At 38.2% G+C, this 22,900-nt stretch overlaps 1 protein-coding gene across 7 annotated transcripts in view; it reads right to left on the bottom strand.

Annotated features, from left to right (window-relative positions):
- TMTC2 (transmembrane O-mannosyltransferase targeting cadherins 2) overlaps positions 1-22,900 on the bottom strand; it is a 537,933-nt gene that overhangs the window by 281,570 nt on the left and 233,463 nt on the right. For all 7 annotated transcript variants that reach the window (XR_014295268.1, XM_082635122.1, XM_082635123.1 and 4 more), the window contains one exon: positions 9,240-9,354. Coding sequence is in view for 6 of the 7 variants with exons in the window: in XM_082635122.1 (XP_082491248.1) it covers positions 9,240-9,354 (115 nt within the window). In the remaining variant the exon portion in view is untranslated. The remainder of the gene's footprint in view (positions 1-9,239; positions 9,355-22,900) is intronic.

Here is a 22,900-nt window from a genome sequence, read left to right as displayed (position 1 = left end):
GAAATAGAAAATATAAACAGACCAATCACAAGCACTGAAATTGAAACTATGATTAAAAATCTTCCAACAAACAAAAGCCCAGGACCAGATGGCTTCACAGAAGAATTCTATCAAACATTTAGACAAGAGCTGACACCTATGCTTCTAAAACTCTTCCAAAATATAGCAGAGGGAGGAACACTCCCAAACTCATTCTATGAGGCCACCATCATCCTGATACCAAAACCAGACAGAGATACTAAAAAAAAAGAGAATTACAGCCCAATATCACTGAATACAGATGCAAAAATCCTCAACAAAATACTAGCAAACAGAATCCAAGAACACATTAAAAGGATCATACCCCATGATCGATTGGGATTTATCTCAGGGATGCAAGGATCCTTCAATATATGCAAATCAATCAATGTGATACACCATATTAACAAACTGAAGAATAAAAACTATATGATCATCTCAATAGATGCAGAAAAAGCTTTTGAGAAATTCAACACCATTTATGATAAAAACTCTCCAGAAAGTAGGCATAGAGGGAACCTACCTCAACATTAATAAAGGCAATATATGACAAACCCACAGACAACACTGTTCTCAATGGTGAAAAACTGAAACTATTTCCTCTAAGATAGGAACAAGACAAGGTTGCCCACTCTCACCACTATTATTCAACATAGTTCTGGAATTTTTAGCCATAGCAATCAAAGAAGAAAAAGAAATAAATGGAATCCAAACTGGAAAAGAAGAAGTAAAATTGTCACTGTTGCAGATGACATGATACTAATACATAGAGAATCCTAAAGATGCTACCAGAAAACTACTAGAGCTAATCAATGAATTTGGTAAACTAACAGGATACAAAATTAATGCACAGAAATCTCTGGCATTCCTATACAATAATGATGAAAAACTTGAAAGAGAAATTAAGGAAACACTACCATTTACCACTGTAACAAAAAGAATAAAATATCTAGGAATAAACCTACCTAAGGAGACAAAAGACCTATATGCAGAAAACTATAAGACACTGCTGAAAGAAATTAAAGATGATACCAACAGATGGAGAGATATATCATGTTCTTGGACTGGAAGAATAAATATTGTGAAAATGACTATACTACCCAAAGCAATCTACAGATTCAATGCAATCCCTATCAAACTACCAATGGCATTTTTCACAGAACTGGAACAAAAAATTGCACAGTTTGTATGGAAACACAAATGACTCCGAATAGCCAAAGCAGTCTTGAGAAAGAAAAATGGAGCTGGAGGAATCAGGCTCCTGGACTTCAAACTATACCACAAAGCTACAGTAATCAAGACAGTATGGTACTGGCAGAAAAACAGAAATATAGACCAATGGAACAGGATAGAAAGCCCAGAGATAAACCCACACAAAAATGGTTGCCTTATCTTTGATAAAGGAGGCAAGAGAATACAGTGGAGAAAAGATAGCCTCTTTAATAAGTGGTGCTGAGATAACTGGACAGCTACATGTAGAAGAATGAAATTAGAACACTTCCTAACACCATATATAAAAATAAACTCAAAATGGATTAAAGACCTTAATGTAAGGTGAGACACTGTAAAACTCTCAGAGGAAAACATAGGCAGAACACTCTATGACATAAATCACAGCAAGATCTTTTTTCACCCACCTCTAGAGAAATGGAAATAAAAACAAAAATAAACAAATGGGACCTAATGAAACTTAAAAGCTTTTGCACAGCAAAGGAAACCATAAAAAAGATTAAGAGACAATGGGAGAAAATATTTGCAAACAAATCAACTGACAAAGGATTAATCTCCAAAATATACAAGCAGCTCATGCAGCTCAATACCATAAAAACAAACAACCCAATACAAAAATGGGTAGAAGACCTAAATAGACATTTCTCCAAAGAAGATATACAGATTGCCAACAAATACATGAAAAGATGCTTAACATCACTAATCATTAGAGAAATGGAATTCAAAACTATAATGAGTTATTACTTCACACCAGTCAGAAATGGCATCATCAAAAAATCTACAAACAATAAATGCTGGAGAGGGTGCGGAGAAAAGGGAACCCTCTTGCACTGTTGGTGGGAATGTAAATTGATACAGCCACTATGGAGAACAGTATGGAGGTTCCTTAAAAAACTAAACGTAGAAGTACCATACGACCCAGCAATCCCACTACTGGGCATATACCCTCAGAAAACCATAGTTCAAAAAGAGTCATGTACCACAATGTTCACTGCAGCACTATTTACAATAGCCAGGACTTGGAAGCAACCTAAGTGTCCATCAATAGATGAATGGATAAAGAAGATGTGGCACATATATACAATGGAATATTACTTAGCCATAAAAAGAAACAAAATTGAGTTATTTGTAGTGAGGTGGATGGACCTAGAGTCCATCATACAGAGTGAAGTAAGTCAGAAAGAGAAAAACAAATACTGTATGCTAACACATATACATGGAATCTGAAAAAAAATTTTTTTAATGGTTCTGCTGAACCTAAGGGCAGGACAGGAATAAAGACACAGATGTTGAGAATGGACTTAAGGACATGGGGTGGGGGAAGGGTAAGCTGGGACGAAGTGAGAGAGTAGCACTGACATGTATACACTAGCAAATGTAAAACAGAGAGCTAGTGGGAAGCAGCTGCATAGCACAGGGAGATCAGCTCGGTGCTTTGAGACCACCTAGAGGAGTAGGATAAGGAGGGTGGGAGGGAGACGCAAGAGGGAGGGGATATGGGGATATACATATGCATATAGCTGATTCACTTTGTTATACAGTGGAAACTAACAGAACACTGTAAAGCAATTATACTCCAATAAAGATGTTAAAAAAAAAAAAAGAATAAATGAACCTCAAATATGTGAGGCCTTTTTGAACCAAAATACAGTATTTTCAATATGGGAAATTTAAAAATTGAAATAAATGTAGAAATACACATATCTAGAAGGGAAACTTGAAGAGTATAACAATGTCAGTTTACCTCACTTGAACATATAGTCACTGGAAAACCAACTAAAAGCCCAGACTTCTAAGGCAATTTAACAAGGCTATGATCATGTTCATATTAAAGACAAAACACAGAGGAATAATCAAGAATTGCTCGAAAATAAATAGGAAGAATGGGAAACTTGCCTTAAAATATAAAATATACTAGAAGTTACAGTAAATAAAACAAATTGTTCTTGGTGTGGGTTACCAAAAGACCAAAATAAAGCCCATGACAATGACTCCAGGGTTATATACAAACTTGGCCTAGGTGAGAAGCATTCAATAAATTATTATGGGGACATTAGTTTTCATTTTGGAAAAAAAAAATACCTTAATACAAAAAATAATATATCCAGGGTGGACTAAGTACCTAAAGAAAAAAACCAAAATTAATTATAAAACTATTCAAAAAATGGACAATAACTTTTAAAAATATTAGCCTATGAATGGTTTTCATAGAGACACAAAATTACAGAGGTTTTAAAGGAAAGGGTCTGTGGATTTTTTAATATATATATATATATATATATATATAGAGAGAGAGAGAGAGAGAGAGAGAGAGAGATTCAAGTTATATACAATAACGATTATCATAAGAAAAGTAAAAATACAAGAAAAAGCTAGGAGAAAATACCTGCAGAAAAGATGTTTGTGTTATACATGTAAGTGCAGCAGAGGGACCCATTTTCACCTTAAACCCCACAAACCAACAAGAAAAACTTCTCAATAAAGACTAGGCAAGAAACCTGAACAATTAATTCCCAGGAAAATTACAAAGAGCTAATAAATAAAATAAACTCCACTGGTAATTATGGAAACATGGTTTTGAAGCAACATAGCTTTGAAACCACTCCATTGGGCATTTATTAATGCTGTGTAACAGTCCCAATTGAAACAGTGTAATGTTAATGAAAGCAGAGACGGTCATGAAAATTATGACATTTGTATATACATCCAGAAGTTAAAAAATCACTGGTGATGCACATACACAGGGGAACAAGTTAAAAGTATGCCTGTGTAACTACATGTTGTAACTACATATAGAAATGCTCATGAAAAAAGTGAAAAGATATACACTAGAGGAGGGAAAAAGATGTGTAAGGAATGCAATAATAATTTTTATGCTTTACTGCTTATTCTGCAGTACTGCTTCAATGTTTTCAACAAGATTCTATTTGAGTATAAATTAAGTGGTAGGGCTTCCCTGGTGGCGCAGTGATTGAGAGTCCGCCTGCCGATGCAGGGGACACGGGTTTGTGCCCCGGTCCGGGAAGATCCCACATGCCACGGAGCAGTTAGGCCTGTGAGCCATGGCCGCTGACCCTGCGCGTCCGGGGCCTGTGCTCCGCAATGGGAGAGGCCACAACAGTGAGAGGCTTGCATACAGCAAAAAAATAAAAATAATAATAAAAAATTAAGTGGTAAAAATGATCAATTAAAACAAAATGAAAGTATGTAATAAGTGTTAGGCTTTGCTCTTGCCATGTGAACAGGTAGGTAGGTACCTGTAAGCTGTCTCACCTCCTTCCAGGAATCACTAAAGGGCCAGATGAGTTGTGTATCCAGATCTCTGGTGACCCCAAGCCAATAGAATTCCACCAAAATCTCTCAGTCACTTGATATCACACATGGCAAGCACCTCCTGGCCCTCCTGTTTGATAGCCTTTCCTGAATTGTCTATTTTGGGAGACAAGTCTGCTTACCTGGTATCCTTTGAACACCTCCCTCCATCCTTTATACACATACATACACACATCCATGGAACTTGGCAGGAAACCCTGCCCTGAACTCTAGCCTTTTGGCCAAGGGTTACTTTCCCCCTCATTTCTACAGACCTCACTTCCACAGGCTTCTCATGCCTTGTTTTCAACGGGGATTCAAGGAATGGCTCAGCCCCATTATCAGATAGTCCCGCCACTTCCATTCTGTAATCTCTGATCCTTCTAACCTCTCAAGGGTCCTCAAAAGCTGGTCCTGAACCAACAAAAAAATCTCTCATTAGAACTAGATCTGTGGTGACAACTCTGCACCCCACATTCCCTCACTGCTCTATCCTCCTATATTACTTCCTTGGAAGACAGAGTTCTCGGCATCACGAGATATATAAACTTGTTGAAATTCTAGGCAAATTTTTAGCTTCCTCAATCCCCACCCCCCTGTTAAAAATTCATGTGCTTGACATTGTGCTTGGTACTGGGGATAGATAGAATGGTACCACTATGTGTCACTCTGCCTCTTAAAATGAAGCTCCCAATAGGCAGCTATTGGTTGAATTATGTCTCTCCCAAAAAAGGTATGTTGAAGTTGTAACCCCCCATACCTTAGAATATGTCCTTTCTTGGAAAAAGGATCACTGCAGATGTAATGTGATAACAAGGGTGGGCCCCTAATCTAATATGACTGGTATCCAGATAAGAGGATGTGAAGGAAAAGTTACACAGGGAGATCGTCATGTGATGAAAAAGGCAGAGACTGGGGTCATGCAGCTGCAAGCCAAGGAACTCCAAAGAATGCCAGCAAACCACAGGAAAGAGGCAAGGAAGGATTCCTCTAAAGGTTTCAGAGGGAGCTTGCCCTGTGGACACCTTCACTGTGAACTGCTAGCCTCCAGAACTGTGTCATAATAAATTTCTATTATTTTAATTAATTTTTATTTATTTTTGGCTGTGCCGGGTCTTCGTTTCTGTGCGAGGGCTTTCTCTAGTTGTGGCAAGCGGGGGCCACCCTTCATCGCCGTGCGCGGGCCTCTCACTGTCGCGGCCTCTCTTGTTGTGGAGCACAGGTCCAGGCGCGCAGGCTCAGTAGTTGTGGCTCACGGGCCCAGTTGCTCCGAGGCATGTGGGATCCTCCCAGACCAGGGCTCGAACCCGTGTCCCCTGCATTAGCAGGCAGATTCTCAACCACTGCGCCACCAGGGAAGCCCCTAAATTTCTATTATTTTAAACCACCTAATTTGCAGTACTTTGTTACGGAAACTAATACACAAACCAAAGCTAACACAAATGTCTTTGTTTCTGAAACTTCAAGATAACAACTCTAGACAATAACAACTCCAGAATTGTTTAATGACAATGATCAACATATACTTACACAATTCAAAGAATGTGGCTAATACCCATTACTAATCTTACCACTTATAGTGACAAATGGAATCTCCTCTGCTCTGATATGAATTTCATAATTCATTTATAAAAGCAACAAATATAGCTAGAACTCCTGTAGATATGGAGAGATATAATGACCAATAAGAAACTGCCACTACTTCATGAAGCTGAATATGAATGGTAATGACCATTGTACTTCAATATTAAATATGGTATTTCTATAACTTTAGAGAGGTAATCTTTATGCTGTAGAAGTATTTATTTATTCCTAGTTTATTTATGTCTTATTCTGAGGCAGATGTTGATCAAAAGCCTTCTTGGCACTTCTAGAAATGATCATAATTGTTTTCCTCTTCTGACTTTTTAAATTGAAAGAGTACAGCAATTGAATTGTGGTATTGAATACTCCACTATAAAACTTAGAATAAATCTCATCTGATAGTGGTGTTTTAATCTTTAATATGCTGCTGCATCCACTATATTAATTTTAAGATATGTCTACATTTATATTCATAAGTCTATTGGCCTGTTTTGTTTCTGTTATTTGTTCTTGCTTGTTTGCTTTTTGTTTTGTTTTTTGAGTTTTGTTGTTGTCGCTATTCTCTTTTGTGTTTTGGTTTTAAATATCAGACCTTTTGCTATCAGTTTTATCTAGCTTCACAAAAATAAGTGAGAAGTGTAACTAATGCAAGAAATACCATTTGATTAATGACTTGACAGAACTTACTTGTGAAATGCCTTAACTTGGTTCCTTGGAGAGAAAATTCTTTAATATGGTTTTCAAATTTTTCCAAGGTTTTTGATTCAGATTGCCTACTTCTTCTTGGGCTAATGTTAATCATTTATATTTTCCCAGAAAAGTATTCATATTACTAAGATTTTCATATACATAACTAACATTTTGTTATTTTAAGCTTCCATACATCTGGATGCAGGCCCTTTCTCATTCTCAGTATTATATTGTATATTTGAGATTTTCTATTTTGTCCATTACCTTTGCCATATATTGTTGATCTTTTAAAGAACAAGCTCTTACATTTATTCATTACTTCCCATTGTTTCTCCATACTCTACTTCATTAACATTTTCTTTTTACTTCCCTTAAATTTATTAGTTTATTGTATTGCTCCTTTCCTAGCTTCTCAGAGTAGATGATTACTTAGATGCTTACAGAACAAAAATGACAACTAACTTATGGTGGCAAAATCTCTATTATCCACAGAAATAATCCCCTCTGTTATGTAAGATAATCAAGAATTGATTAAACCACATTACATTTATCATCTGCATTCTGAAATCTAATGCCTAATGAAATATTCAATGCTCTATTGAATTCTTTGTTTAGGTGGCAATTGGAACAGACGGACTGGGACAAATCTATAACAGTGAAAGAACAGAGCATTTTTCAGACGAGAAATCAATTGTATTTCAAATGGCAGTGAGTGGTGCAGTTAAAAGGTTGAAAGTCGACTATGTATTTATAAGATTTGACACTGTAAATCACTGAGTGGTGGTCCATCTGCTTTGTCCCTGAAAATTTATTATACCTGAAAAGAGAAACCAACATCATAAGGCAGATCTGTTAAACCTGGTCTTAAAATTACTTGTGGGAACTACTGAATTTTAATAAATTTGATAATATGAATAAAAGGTTAAATATAAGGCTATGCAATAAATGTACTACATCTATTGCTATTAAGAGTAGAATTGGGGCTTCCCCGGTGGCACAGTGGTTGAGAGTCCGTCTGCCGATGCAGGGCACGCGGGTTCGTGCCCCGGTCCGGGAGGATCCCACGTGCCGCGGAGCGGCTGGGCCCGTGGGCTGTGGCTGCTGGGCCTGCGCGTCCGGAGCCTGTGCTCCTCAACGGGAGAGGCCACAACAGTGAGAGGCCCGCGTAATGCAAAAAAAAAAAAAAAAAAAAAAAAAAAAAGAAGCTGACAAATTAGTTTAATATTGTCAATATTACATAGCAGCCATTAAACACAAGCAGTAGACATCTTATATGCCTGGTCCCTTCCTACAGGGAACTGGTCCTCCTCCTTTCTATTCCAACCCCAGAGGCACTGTCAATGGAGGGCTCTTATAGCCCCAGACACACGGCCCAAAGTTTCATTTAAGAAACGATCCATGATCCCGGAAAGGTTGGTCAGAGATCTTTTTCCAGGATTAAGAGATACCAAGACAACTCCTTCAGAGACTAAGAAGAGTCTATATGCATAAAGATGCATGAGTCATTTCATTAACTTAGAGTCCCACAGAGAAAGGAGTGAACCCCAAAGAAACCAAAGACACAAAATGGAGACAAATACCCGAAACATAATAAAACACCTGGATCTAATTTTGCCTTCATCTAGTCAACCCCAGGAATTTTCAGTTATGGGGGCTAATAAATTCTCTTTTGTGTTTAAGCAAGTTTAGACTAAGTTTCTATTACTAATAAATAAAAGAGTGTCATAAATACAAGAGACAGAAAAAGGATTTCAGTTTAATTTGCATTTATCCACTCACATCTAACTGCACCCCCTGGGGCTTTCCATTCAAATAACAGAACAGATTTTTCCCCAGGGATTTTTCTAACCCAGCATACACAGGCATTCTAAATTATCCCATTATCCCAACCTAATTGTCACTACTGTTGGAGGAGGGGGTGGAAAAATAAAAGAAAAACATTATCTTATTTGATAACTCCCAGGTTTAGTACATGTTCTATATATACTTTGACACCAGCAATTCTTTAACAGAGGATAAAATCTATTATTAAAAATCAAGATATCAAATACATAGAGTATCATACGTAGCAGCCTTATTTTAGGAGCCCAACCAAGTACTAATGATGTGAACTTTAAAAAAAAAAAAAACTAAAAGCATTTAAACCAATTTTTATGTTATATGGCATAGTACTTAAAAAAAAAAAACCTCAGCCATATTATATCAATACACATGAATATCAATGATGTGGCCCAAAACAGAGATCACAAATACCATCCACTTACTGATCTCAGAGGCATGATTCATGAAAAGACTATTTCAGAATATCAGCTACCATCATCTCCATTTCCAGCAGTTAAATCAACAGCCCCTCTCGCCACATGTTTCAAAGATGAACCAAACCAGAGAAAGCAACGCATACTCACAAATTATAAAGCATGTCAGCCATGTTGCTTCGGTAATACAAAGCATTTCTATAGGCGCTTTCAGCTTCAGAAATTTTGCTCTGACTCTTGAGAACATTTCCAAGGTTACCCCATGCTGCCAAAAAGAGAAAGAAGTATTCAGGCTGAGTGTCATTCCAATTATATATGACATAATATCAGGCCGTCATGAAGTACCACAATGAGAGAAAAAACTCTCATAAAACATTTTTAAGAAAGCAAATTTATTTCCTTTATACTCCAACATTTCATCAAACTAGGGGATTAAATACAATGAAAGCCTAAAACAAAAATATGTCTCAAAGCTGATATACACATACAGTTCATCATAAGGCCAAGAACTATGTTATCTTAAGATCACCTACAAAGACTTGAAGCTCTTTCAAATCCTGGTAGGGGTCTTCGTGGACTGAAATTATTGTATACTTACTAAACCAGAAACTGTAAGAAATCATCTTAAAATAAAGACTTCATTCAAATACAAAAATACTGATAAATGACATAGAAGAACTGGGAATAAAAAAGAAGATAACTAAGTAGATCAAAGCTATAAAAAGGCTTAATAGTCATCAGAATGTATCAGTAAACACCATGCTTCTTAAAAAAGTTAAGTATATATGGTTTATTCACATATAATGTTCTTTTATACCCTTCCTGTTAATAAATTCATACATGGTAAAATCAGTAACAGTGTTTTCACACATAGTCACACTTAAAAATCGACATTTTCTGTATACCCTTTATGCTTCACTCTAAATAATCATGATTTCTCAATATTATAAGACACCCCATTAACAGCTGCCCACACAGCATGGCTCTCAAACAGACCTATCCCTCAAACTTGGGTGCTTCTCTTGTCTTCTTTCTTTCCCATAAGGAGATGGGGTGTCGGGTCCTGAAATCAGAGTCCCTCCCAACTAGAAGCTGAGGATAAGAAGGCTCATGTGTGCCAAGATCTATTTATTTGGGTAATTAATAGCTGTATATGAAGAATGAAACGGGTTTTGAGATATCACTTTTTAATGCATAAAAATGTGTAGCCTCTTTCAATCCCAAATTTGCTTATGTGCCCTGTAATTTAACACTCTGTGCCTCTGTTTACTCATTTGTAATATGGGGGAGAATAATATCTCCTGGGTTTGTTGACAAGGATTAAATGAGTTTGTATACGTAGGGTGTTTAAGACGGTGCCTGCCACGTGGCAAATACTCAATAAATATTTTCACACCAAGTTTCATCTTTCACTGCAAACCAACATTCACATGCTACGAATAGGCCTTGGCACTATGAGTCCATAGAAAATTGAATCCTTATCTTTTTGAAAGATAAAAGTTAAAAAAATACTAAGTATGAAAAACATACAGTAAAATAAATTATGATTATCTTCAAATTAAATAGGCAAAACACCATATGTATTTTATATCCAACCCCCCGTCCCACCACCAACATAACAAAGTATGGCTCAATGCAAACTTCTAATAGCCAGGCTGTTTTTCAACCCACCTCACCTCTCCCAAAGTTTTGCTTTGATTGTGGCATTAATAAATGAAAATATACTTACACTGGAATCACTCCAGAGAAATGCATCCAACTAGTAATTTAAGCACCAGGAAAACATAATCATAATGCTATCCCATCTTACCCATTGTCTTTGAACACAGATGATGAAAAAAAATTATAGCAGGAAATTACTTTGAATATTAAGGCATATTTCCAGAGAAACTGATTGACATTTTTTCAAGTACTTCTAGCCCAATTAATAGTTAATAGTCAACAAATAATTATGTCTAGAATATACATTTACTCATTTGGTTAGTGGTTCATTTATTAATTCATAAATGTATTTGTTTATTAAGCACCTATTTGTGCCAGAAACATTATTGGGGGCTGGCACAACTGTACATACATACAAGTTCTCACCCACTCGCAGCTTATGTTTGAAGTGGGGAGTGGAGTGGGGATGGGAGGACCACACAATAGAAGAAATGAATTAACTTCAGGTGACAAGTGCTACAAACAATATAAAACAAAGTAAGATGGAGGAAATGAGGCTAATTTAAACAGGGATATCTTAGAAATAGGGAAATGGGTGTGATCTCTAAAAACTGAGGATAAGGAAGTAGTCTTGCAAAGACCAGCGATTCCAGGTAGGGGGAAAAGTAAGAGCAAAGAATCTAAAATGCCTTCCGCAAGGAAAGGCAGCAGAGGAGATGGTTATTTCAAAGTAAGACTACAACTTATAAATTAAAAATCATCAGTAAAGTTATCTGTGGCAAAGCCACAGCATGTTACTAAGTTTCTTTTGTCCAAGCAGAAATCACTCACGTATTTATGATTAAGTCATTGCCCTAGGTAACTACAAAAAGGAGAAAATTCCCAAATTACGTACGTATTTTTTAAACAATTTTAATTGCTTATGGATGAAAGAGGTAGTAGTCGGGAGAGAGGAAAGAAAGGGTAGACTTGGATGTCCTGAACTCATCTGACACTCACCAACAGGCCATTCTGTTCTCCTGTTGTACATATACAACAGGAAAACAGCTGGAGACAAGGTTACTTTGAGACAATGGTAAATGATACCAAGCAAGATCACTTCATAATTTTACTAAACACAAAAAAGAAAAAGGCCACTGTACCACCCACAAAACAGCAAACAACCCCCTCACTTGCTAAACAAATGACATCTTTAACCAGGCATAGATAGAATTGTCCCAGCATCCGATCTAGAGGACTCCCCTGTTTCCTTAGACCCTTTCCCAAATCACCCAACCAAAATCCAAATCCAATGACAGGACATATAATGAGATTCCCCAGGACCCCAATGGTGCAGTGTTCCTTCAGTGCAAGGAGTACTTAAGCCAAATTCCTTACTACCAGTGTGTTCCTGCTGGTCTCTGGCACCAACATAGAGGATTTCATCACATTCAAATATGAAAACAATTCTTCTTCAAAATCCCTTTTTCCTAATTGCTCTTTAGTACTGTGTTTACCAAAAGAGAGTTTAGGTTTTTAAGTAAGAGCTGACAAGACTAAGCCTAAAATTTTTGCCTACTATTTTTTTTTATTGTTACTATTCCATACTTTTAAATTTAAATACTATTGATTTTTGCTTCAATGCTACCAGAACCCAATGCTAACCTAAAGATTACTTCTAAAAATATAAAGCTACCCTACAGAATATAACCTAAAATTAAAAATCCTGTTAGTAGTCAACTAAATAGTAACCTTTTCACAAAAGTTGTTCATGTTTCAGTAATAAAACAAAAAGGAGGAAAAAAAAAAACATTGTTGACATATAAACCAGTTAAAATCTAGCTTTTACAGATATATTATAGTTTAAAGGAAAATACATTAAAATAAACTATAAAAAGTACATCTTAAAAGGGCTAATGTGATGATTTCAAATCTATATAATTAACCTATAGAATTAATCAGTGTAGCTTTAGGATTTTTTTTTTTCCTACTACTTGACAAATTTGATCATATCAACCAAGTCAACTGTTTTATATCACATCAATTTTTACACCTAGCTGGTCTGATGACTTGAAAGTATCCAAACCAAAACTTAAAAAATATGGAGAAATATTCCAAGGCTCACGGATGGGACAATTTAACACTATAAAGATGTCAATTCTCCCAAAATTAATCTATAAATTCTATATAATTCCAATCAATATTTTAGCATAATTTATTAACAAACTCAAAAAATGTATTCTAATAACAATAATAGAAGAAAAAAATGAAACTGGGTCTTTATAGCATATTCACCATATACAAAGGTAAACTCCAGATGGTTTTAAAAGATAAATGTGAAAAAGTAAAGCTAACAGGGGAGAGGAGGAGAAGATGGCGGAAGAGTAAGACGCGGAGATCTCCTTCCTCCCTACAGATACACCAGAAATACATCTACACGTGGAACAGCTCCTACAGAACACCTACTGAACGCTGGCAGAAGACCTCAGACCTCCCAAAAGGCAAAAAACACCCCACGTACCTGGGTAGGGCAAAAGAGAAAAGAATAAACAAAGACAAAAGGATAGGGACGGGACCTGCGCCAGTGGGAGGGAGCTGTGAAGGAGGAAAGGTTTCTACACACTAGGAAGCCACTTCGCGGGCGGAGACTGCGGGTGGCAGAGGGGGGAAGCTTCAGAGCCACGGAGGAGAGCGCAGCCACAGGGGTGCGGAGGGGAAAGTGGAGAGATTCCCGCACAGAGGATCGGTGCCGACCAGCACTCACCAACCCGAGAGGCTTGTCTGCTCACCCGCCGGGGCGGGCGGGGCTGGGAGCTGAGGCTCGGGCTTCGGTCGGATCCCAGGGAGAGGACTGGGGTTGGCGGCGTGAACACAGCCTGAAGGGGGTTAGTGCGCCACAGCTAGCCTGGAGGGAGTCCGGGAAAAAGTCTGGAGCTGCTGAAGAGGCAAGAGACTTTTTCTTACCTCCTTGTTTCCTGGTGCGCGAGGAGAGTAGATTCAGAGCGCCGCTTAAAGGAGCTCCAGAGACGGGCGCGAGTCGCAGCTATCAGCGCGGACCCCAGAGACGGGCATGAGACGCTAAGGCTGCTGCTGCCGCCGCCAAGAAGCCTGTGTGTGAGCACAGGTCACTATCCACACTCCCCTTCCTGGGAGCCTGTGCAGCCCGCCACTGCCGGGGTCCCGGGATCCAGGGACAACTTCCCCGGGAGAACGCAGGCGCGCCTCGGGCTGGTGCAACGTCACGCAGGCCTCTGCCGCCGCACGCTCGCCCCACCTCCGTGCCCCGTCCACGCACCCCGCCACACCCCCTGCCTGAGTGAGTCAGAGCCCCTTAAGCAGCTGCTGCTTTAACCCCATCCTGTGTGAGCGAAGAACAGACGCCCTCCAGCGACCTACACGCAGAGGCGGGGCCAAATCCAAAGCTGAGCCCCGGGAGCTGTGAGAACAAAGAAGAGAAAGGGAAATCTCTCCCAGCAGCCTCAGAAGCAGCGGATTAAAGCTCCACAATCCACTTGATGTACCCTGCATCTGTAGAATACACGAATAGACAACAAATCATCCCAAATTGAGGAGTGTGGATGAAAGGCTCTTGGTGCTGCAGCCAGGTGTCAGTGCTGTGACTCTGAGGTGGGAGAGCCAACTTCAGGACACTGGTCCACAAGAGACCTCCCAGCTCCACATAATATCAAACGGCGAAGATCTCCCAGAGATCTCCATCTCAACACCAGCACTCAGCTTCACTCAACGACCAGCAAGCTACAGTGCTGGACACCCTATGCCAAACAACTAGCAAGACAGGAACACAACTCCACCCATTAGCAGAGAGGCTGCCTAAAATCATAAAAAGTCCGCAGACACCCCAAAACACACCACCAGACGTGGACCTGCCCACCAGAAAGACAAGATCCAGCCTCATCCACCAGAACACAGGCACTAGCCCCCTCCACCAGGAAGCCTACACAACCCACTGAACCACCTTAGCCACTGGGGACAGACACCAAAAACAACGGGAACTACGAACCTGCAGCCTGCGAAAAGGAGAACCCAAACAAAGTAAGATAAGCAAAATGAGAAGACAGAAAACCACACAGCAGATGAAGGAGCAAGAAAAAAACCCACCAGACCTAAGAAATGAAGAGGAAATAGGCAGTCTACCTGAAAAAAAATTCAGAATAATGATAGTAAAGATGATCCAAAATCTTGGAAATAGAATAGACAAAATGCAAGAAACAGTTAACAAGGACCTAGAAGAACTAAAAAACAATCAATGATGAACAACACAATAAATGAAATTAAAAATACTCTAGATGTTATCAATAGCAGAATAACTGAGGCAGAAGAACAGATAAGTGACCTGGAAAATAGTGGAAATAACTACTGCAGAGCAGAATAAAGAAAAAAGAATGAAAAGAACTGAGGACAGTCTCAGAGACCTCTGGGACAACATTAAACACACCAACATTCGAATTATAGGGGTTCCAGAAGAAGAAGAGAAAAAGAAAGGGACTGAGAAAATATTTGAAGAGATTATAGTTGAACACTTCCCTAACATGGGAAAGGAAATAGTTAATCAAGTCCAGGAAGCACAGAGAGTCCCATACAGGATAAATCCAAGGAGAAACATGCCAAGACACATATTAATCAAACTGTCAAAAATTAAATACAAAGAAAACATATTAAAAGCAGCAAGGCAAAAACAACAAATAACACACAAGGGAATCCCCATCAGGTTAACAGCTGATCTTTCAGTGAAACTCTGAAAGCCAGAAGGGACTGGCAGGACATATTTGAAGTGATGAAGGAGAAAAACCTGCAACCAAGATTACTCTACCCAGCAAGGATCTCATTCAGATTTGATGGAGAAATTAAAACCTTTACAGACAAGCAAAAGCTGAGAGAGTTCAGCACCACCAAACCAGCTTTACAACAAATGCTAAAGGAACTTCTCTAGGCAAGAAACACAACAGAAGTAAAAGACCTACAATAACGAACCCAAAACAATTAAGAAAATGGGAATAGGAACATACATATCGATAATTACCTTAAATGTAAATGGACTAAATGCTCCCACCAAAAGACACAGATTGGCTGGATGGATACAAAAACAAGACCCATATATATGCTGTCTACAAGAGACCCACTTCAGACCTAGAGACACATACAGACTGAAAGTAAGGGGATGGAAAAAGATATTCCATGCAAATGGAAACCAAAAGAAAGCTGGAGTAGCAATTCTCATATCAGACAAAATAGATTTTAAAATAAAGACTATTACAAGAGACAAAGAAGGACACTACATAATGATCAAGGGATCGATCCAAGAAGGAGATATAACAATTGTAAATATTTATGCACCCAACATAGGAGCACCTCAATACATAAGGCAAATACTAACAGCCATAAAAGGGGAAATCGACAGTAACACATTCATAGTAGGGGACTTTAACACCCCACTTTCACCAATGGACAGATCATCCAAAATGAAAATAAATAAGGAAACAAGCTTTAAATGATACCTTAAACAAGATGGACTTAATTGATATTTATAGGACATTCCATCCAAAAACAACAGAATACACATTTTTCTCAAGTGCTCATGGAACATTCTCCAGGATAGATCATATCTTGGGTCACAAATCAAGCCTTGGTAAATTTAAGAAAACTGAAATCGTATCAAGTATCTTTTCCAACCACAATGCTATGAGACTAGATATCAATAACAGGAAAAGATCTGTAAAAAATACAAACACATGGAGGCTAAACAATACACTACTTAATAACGAAGTGATCACTGAAGAAATCAAAGAGGAAATAAAAAAATACCTAGAAACACGTGACAATGGAGACACGATGACCCAAAACCTATGGGATGCAGCAAAAGCAGTTCTAAGAGGGAAGTTTATAGCAATACAATCCTCCCTTAAGAAACAGGAAACATCTCGAATAAACAACCTAAACTTGCACCTAAAGCAATTAGAGAATGAAGAACAAAAAACCCCCAAAGTTAGCAGAAGGAAAGAAATCATAAAAATCAGATCAGAAATAAATGAAAAAGAATCGAAGGAAACGATAGCAAAGATCAATAAAACTAAAAGCTGGTTCTTTGAGAAGATAAACAAAATTGATAAACTATTAGCCAGACTTATCAAAAAAAAAAAAGGGAGGGCTTCCCTGGTGGCCCAGTGGTTGAGAGTCCGCCTGTCAATGCAGGGGACACGGGTTCGTGCCCCAGTCCGGGAGTATCCCCCATGCCACGGAGCGGCTCGGCCCGTGAGCCATGGCCACAGAGCCTGTGCATCCGGAGGCTGTGCTCTGCAGCAGGAGAGGCCAGAACAGTGAGAGGCCCGTGTACCACACACACAAAAAAGGGGAGAAGACTCAAATCAATAGAATTAGAAATGAAAAAGGAGAAGTAACAACTGACACTGCAGAAATACAAAAGCTCATGAGAGATTACTACAAGCAACTCTATGCCAATAAAATGGACAACCTGGAAGAAATGGACAAATTCTTAGAAATGCACAGCCTGCCAAGACTGAATCAGGAAGAAATAGAAAATATGAACAGACCAATCACAAGCACTGGAATTGAAACTGTGATTAAAAATCTTCCAACAAACAAAAGCCCAGGACCAGATGGCTTCACAGGTGAATTCTATCAAACATTTAGAGAAGAGCTAACACCCATCCTTCTCAAACTCTTCCAAAATATAGCAGAGGGAGGAACACTCCCAAACTCATTCTACGAGGCCACCATCACCTTGATACCAAAACCAGACAAGGATGTCACAAAGAAACAAAACTACAGGCCAATATCACTGATGAACATAGATGCAAAAATCCTCAACAAAATACTAGCAAACAGAATCCAACAGCACATTAAAAGGATCATACACCATGATCAAGTGGGGTTTATTCCAGGAATGCAAGGATTCTTCAATATATGCAAATCAATCAACGTGATATACCATATTAACAAATTGAAGGAGAAAAACCATATGATCATCTCAATAGATGCAGAGAAAGCTTTCGACAAAATTCAACACCCATTTATGATAAAAACCCTGCAGAAAGTAGGCATAGAGGGAACTTTCCTCAACATAATAAAGGCCATAACCCACAGCCAACATTTTCCTCAATGGTGAAAATCTGAAAGCATTTCCACTAAGATCAGGAACAAGACAAGGTTGCCCACTCTCACCACTCTTATTCAACATAGTTTTGGAAGTTTTAGCCACAGCAATCGGAGAAGAAAAGGAAATAAAAGGAATCCAAATTGGAAAAGAAGAAGTAAAGCTGTCACTGTTTGCAGATGACATGATACTATACATAGAGAATCCTAAAGATGCTACCAGAAAACTACTAGAGCTAATCAGTGAATTTGGTAAAGTAGCAGGATACCAAATTAATGCACAGAAATCTCTGGCATTCCTATATACTAATGATGAAAAATCTGAAAGTGAAATCAAGAAAACACTCCCACTGCAACAACAACAACAAAAAATATCTAGGAATAAACCTACGTAAGGAGACAAAAGACCTGTATGCAGAAAATTATAAGACACTGATGAAAGAAATTAAAGGTGATACAAATAGATGGAGAGATATACCATGTTTTTGAATTGGAAGAATCGACATTGTGAAAATGATTCTACTACCCAAAGCAATCTACAGATTCAATGCAATCCCTATCAAACTACCACTGGCATTCTTCTCAAAACTAGAACAAAAAATTTCACAATTTGCATGGAAACACCAAAGACCCTGAATAGCCAAAGCAGTCTTGAGAACGAAAAATGGAGCTGGAGGAATCAGGCTCCCTGACTTCAGACTATACTACAAAGCTACAGTAATCAAGACAGTATGTTACTGGTACAAAAACAGAAAGATAGATCAGTGGAACAGGATAGAAAGCCCAGAGATAAACCCATGCACATATGGTCACCTTATCTTTGATAAAGGAGGCAGGAATGTACAGTGGAGAAAGGACAGTCTCTTCAATAAGTGGTGCTGGGAAAACTGGACAGGGACATGTAAAAGTATGATTAGATCACTCCCTAACACCATACACAAAAATAAGCTCAAAATGGATTAAAGACCTAAATGTAAGGCCAGACACTATCAAACTCTTAGAGGAAAATACGCAGAACACTCCATGACATAAATCACAGCAAGATCCTTTTTGACCCACCTCCTAGAGAAATGGAAATGAAAACAAAAATAAACAAATGGGACCCAATGAAACTTAAAAGCTTTTGCACAGCAAAGGAAACCATAAACAAGACCAAAAGACAACCCTCAGAATGGGAGAAAATATTTGCAAATGAAGCAATGGACAAAGGATTAATCTCCAAAATTTATAAGCAGCTCATGCAGCTCAATAACAAAAAACACAAACAACCCAATCCAAAAATGGGCAGAAGACGTAAATAGACATTTCTCCAAAGAAGATATACAGACTGCCAACAAACACATGAAAGAATGCTCAACATAATTAATCATTAGAGAAGTGCAAATCAAAACTACAATGAATTATCTTCTCACACCAGTCAGAATGGCCATCATCAAAAAATCTACAAACAATAAATGCTGGAGAGGGTGTGGAGAAAAGGGAACACTCTTGCACTGCTGGTGGGAATGTGAATTGGTACAGCCGCTATGGAGAACGGTATGGAGGTTCCTTAAAACAGTACAAATAGAACTACCATACGACCCAGAAATCCCACTACTGGGCATATACCCTGAGAAAAACATAATTCAAAAAGAGTCATGGGGGCTTCCCTGGTGGCGCAGTGGTTGAGAGACCGCCTGCCGATGCAGAGAACACGGGTTCGTGCCCCGGTCCGGGAAGATCCCACATGCCTCAGAGCGGCTGGGCCTGTGAGCCATGGCCGCTGAGCCTGCACGTCCGGAGCCTGTGCTCTGCAACGGGAGAGGCCACAACAGTGAGAGGCCCACGTACCCCCCCCAAAAAAAACAAAAGAGTCGTGTACCAAAATGTTCATTGCAGCTCTATTTACAATAGCCCGGAGATGGATACAACCTAAGTGTCCATCATCGGATGAATGGATAAAGTAGATGTGGCACATATACAGAATGGAATATTACTCAGCCATAAAAAGAAATGAAATTGAGCTATTTGTAATGAGGTGGATAGACCTAGAGTCTGTCATACAGAGTGAAGTAAGTCAGAAAGGGAAAGACAAATACCGTATGTTAACACATATATATGGAATTTAAGAAAAAAAATGTCATGAAGAACCTAGGGGTGAGACAGGAATAAAGACAGAGACCTACTAGAGAATGGACTTGAGGATATGAGGAGGGGGAAGGGTAAGCTATGACAAAGCGAGAGAGAGACATGGACATATATACACTACCAAATGTAAGGTAGATAGTGGGAAGCAGCCACATAGTACAGGGAGATCAGCTCGGTGCTTTGTGACCGCCTGGAGGGGTGGGATAGGGAGGGTGGGAGGGAGACGCAAGAGGGAAGAGATATGGGAACATATGTATATGTATAGCTGATTCACTTTGTTATAAGGCAGAAACTAACACACCATTGTAAACCAGTTATACTCCAAAGATGTAAAGGCAAAAAAAAAAAAAGAAAGAAAGAAAGAAAGAAAAGTAAAGCCAGCATAAGAATATATAGATTATCTCTGTGGAAGGGAAAGTGGCTTCTTAAAAAGACCTCCAAACAGAACTCAAAAAGTAAAACAATTGATGAATTTGAGTATCTCAAAACGAAGGACTTCTACTTATGGAAGGACACTATGGACATGCATTAATACACCAGGAGAAGATATTTCAAACATCTAAACAAACAAGGATCTGTACTTAGAAATAAAAAAACTCCAAACAAAGCAATAAGAAAATAAGAAATCCAACAGTGGGGGGAAAAAATGGGCAAAGGATATGAACAGGAATCTACAGAAAGGGAAACCAAAATAAACTCTAGAATACATTAAATAATTTTAACTAATACTCAAATTCCTTAGTAACCCAGAGAAATGCAAATTATAACAATGAGACTTGAGACTGGCAAAAATTAGAAAACTGGATAAGGCCAAATACTGGTGGGGATGTGGAATGGACCCTGTGCACTGTCGGGGGCCTTGTAGCCTGGGGAAACCACTGTGTTCTGCCATCTGACAGTACTTACTCTGTCAAATCAGCAAATGTTACTGACTACGTCATGAATCATCCCTGACCAGCAATCCCACTTCCAGAGAAATTCTAAGAGAACATTAAGAGGATGTTTAATGCAAGGCTCTTAGTGTTGGCTGATAGTAGGAAATAATCAACCTGTCCATCATGGGAGTATCATGTGAGACATAAACTTCATGGATTACTATACAGCAGTGAGGACCAGCAAATTCCGTGTAAATACTGTAACATGAATGGACCTTGAAAAGCCTACAAAGATTCAAAATATCTAATGCATTCTTTTAAAAATATTAAAAATTCATTCCCACCCAAAATATCACTACATATTTTACAAGGGTACATTATAAATCTAAGGATGCAAATCAAGTACATTAGAGCAGTTACCTATGATGCCAAGGGAAATTCAAGTTAGGAATAGAGATAAAAGGGAAGAAATACATAAATAAAAGAGAGGAAAGTTGTAGGGATCACCCTGAAAACTGGCTGCAAACTGAGGAATATAATTAACTTCTGCAGCTGGGTGGTAGGGGATGAAAAGGAGAATGGATGGGAGGGGAGGATAGGAAATAAGGGACAAAAGGAAAGTGAAGGTCACACTTCACATTCTTTTAAAATAGTGATGGGGTTATTCTATATCCTACTTCAGGAATAAAGGGTTTAACATTCATTAAACTTTTTCTTGTACTAAGACAATTCGAAACAGATGTTTGAGATTATCTTCAAATTTTCACTTGGTAATTATACTTTGGACCAACATAACTTAAAGATCTTGTAGTTTCATTAATATTTAATGTCATTTACACTTTTTACATTTTTAATCTCCTATATTTTATTGATGCATTTATTTCACTGCAGTGACCTTTAAAACTACAGTTTGATTGGAATAAAATCCCTGAAATTCTTCCAAGAAATTGTGAGTGAAGCCTAAAAAAATGTATCTAGTTTTTTAAAGTCTGTATTTTAATAGTGTGCCCAGATGAATCCAATTCACACATTAAAGCACTGGAGATAATAAAGCACTTATTTGAAGTTTAAAAAAAATGTAATCAGTTTATCCTAAAGTCTCAATGTAATGTTTGAAAGTTTTTCCCAACAAACAGCATTTCAAAATATTCAGAGTACTCATTTTATTCCTATTTTTGACACAGGTTATACTATAAGAAGCTGCTCTTGTTGGGGGACTACTGTCCCATTTCATGGGCTTAATGTGCACCACTACAAGCCTAGGGAGAGAAAAAGAGAAGGAAAAGGTGAAGGGAGAAGGAGAGGTGGAGAAGGAATAAAAATATATGTATACTGGGATAATAAAAATAACAGTGCTTTCATTTATTTAAAGTTTACTATATGCTTGACAGTGTCCAGAATTTATTTAACACAAAAGTAACCTTTGAGGTCCATTACTATACCCATTTCATTGATGTATAAACTGAAGTTAACTTTTTAAATTGCAAAGTTAATGACAATAGAGAACCAGATCTGTTTCCAGGCATCGAAATCTCACCCTCTCAACACTGAGTCGGAATACAAAGTAGATCACATATTACAGTACTCAATATTTACACATATTTAATTGAGGGACTAGAGTATAATACGGAACCAAGATAAATTATCCAAATGAGTCATCCGCTCAGAACTAGTAGGGACAATATACTCCAGAAACAACAAACTAAAGCTATCTAGTACCCATATTTCATAATGTATTTTCTATACTACAGAAAAATTAATGCCAAACAATATATTAAGTGTTTTACATTTCTTCGGGAACGGAATTTTAAATGTCACATTTTCTAGTTAATGCAGTGGAAAGAGAACAGAGTCTACCTATGTAAATAAATGGTTGTTGCTCAAAGATACTGGGGATTTAGGTACATTCATCAAGGACTCCTAGGTGCCCTGAAGATGCCTTACATGTGACAGAGATTTAAAAAGCATTGTTTAACAAGTACATGACTTAGTTCTTAGGACTAAGAACTTTTCAAAAAGAAAACGAAATTTTTCTTT

This window comes from Mesoplodon mirus, assembly GCF_964341445.2.
Source record: "Mesoplodon mirus genome assembly, chromosome: 11".
Taxonomy (NCBI): domain Eukaryota; kingdom Metazoa; phylum Chordata; class Mammalia; order Artiodactyla; family Ziphiidae; genus Mesoplodon; species Mesoplodon mirus.
This window is presented reverse-complemented; position numbering and strand designations above follow the sequence as displayed.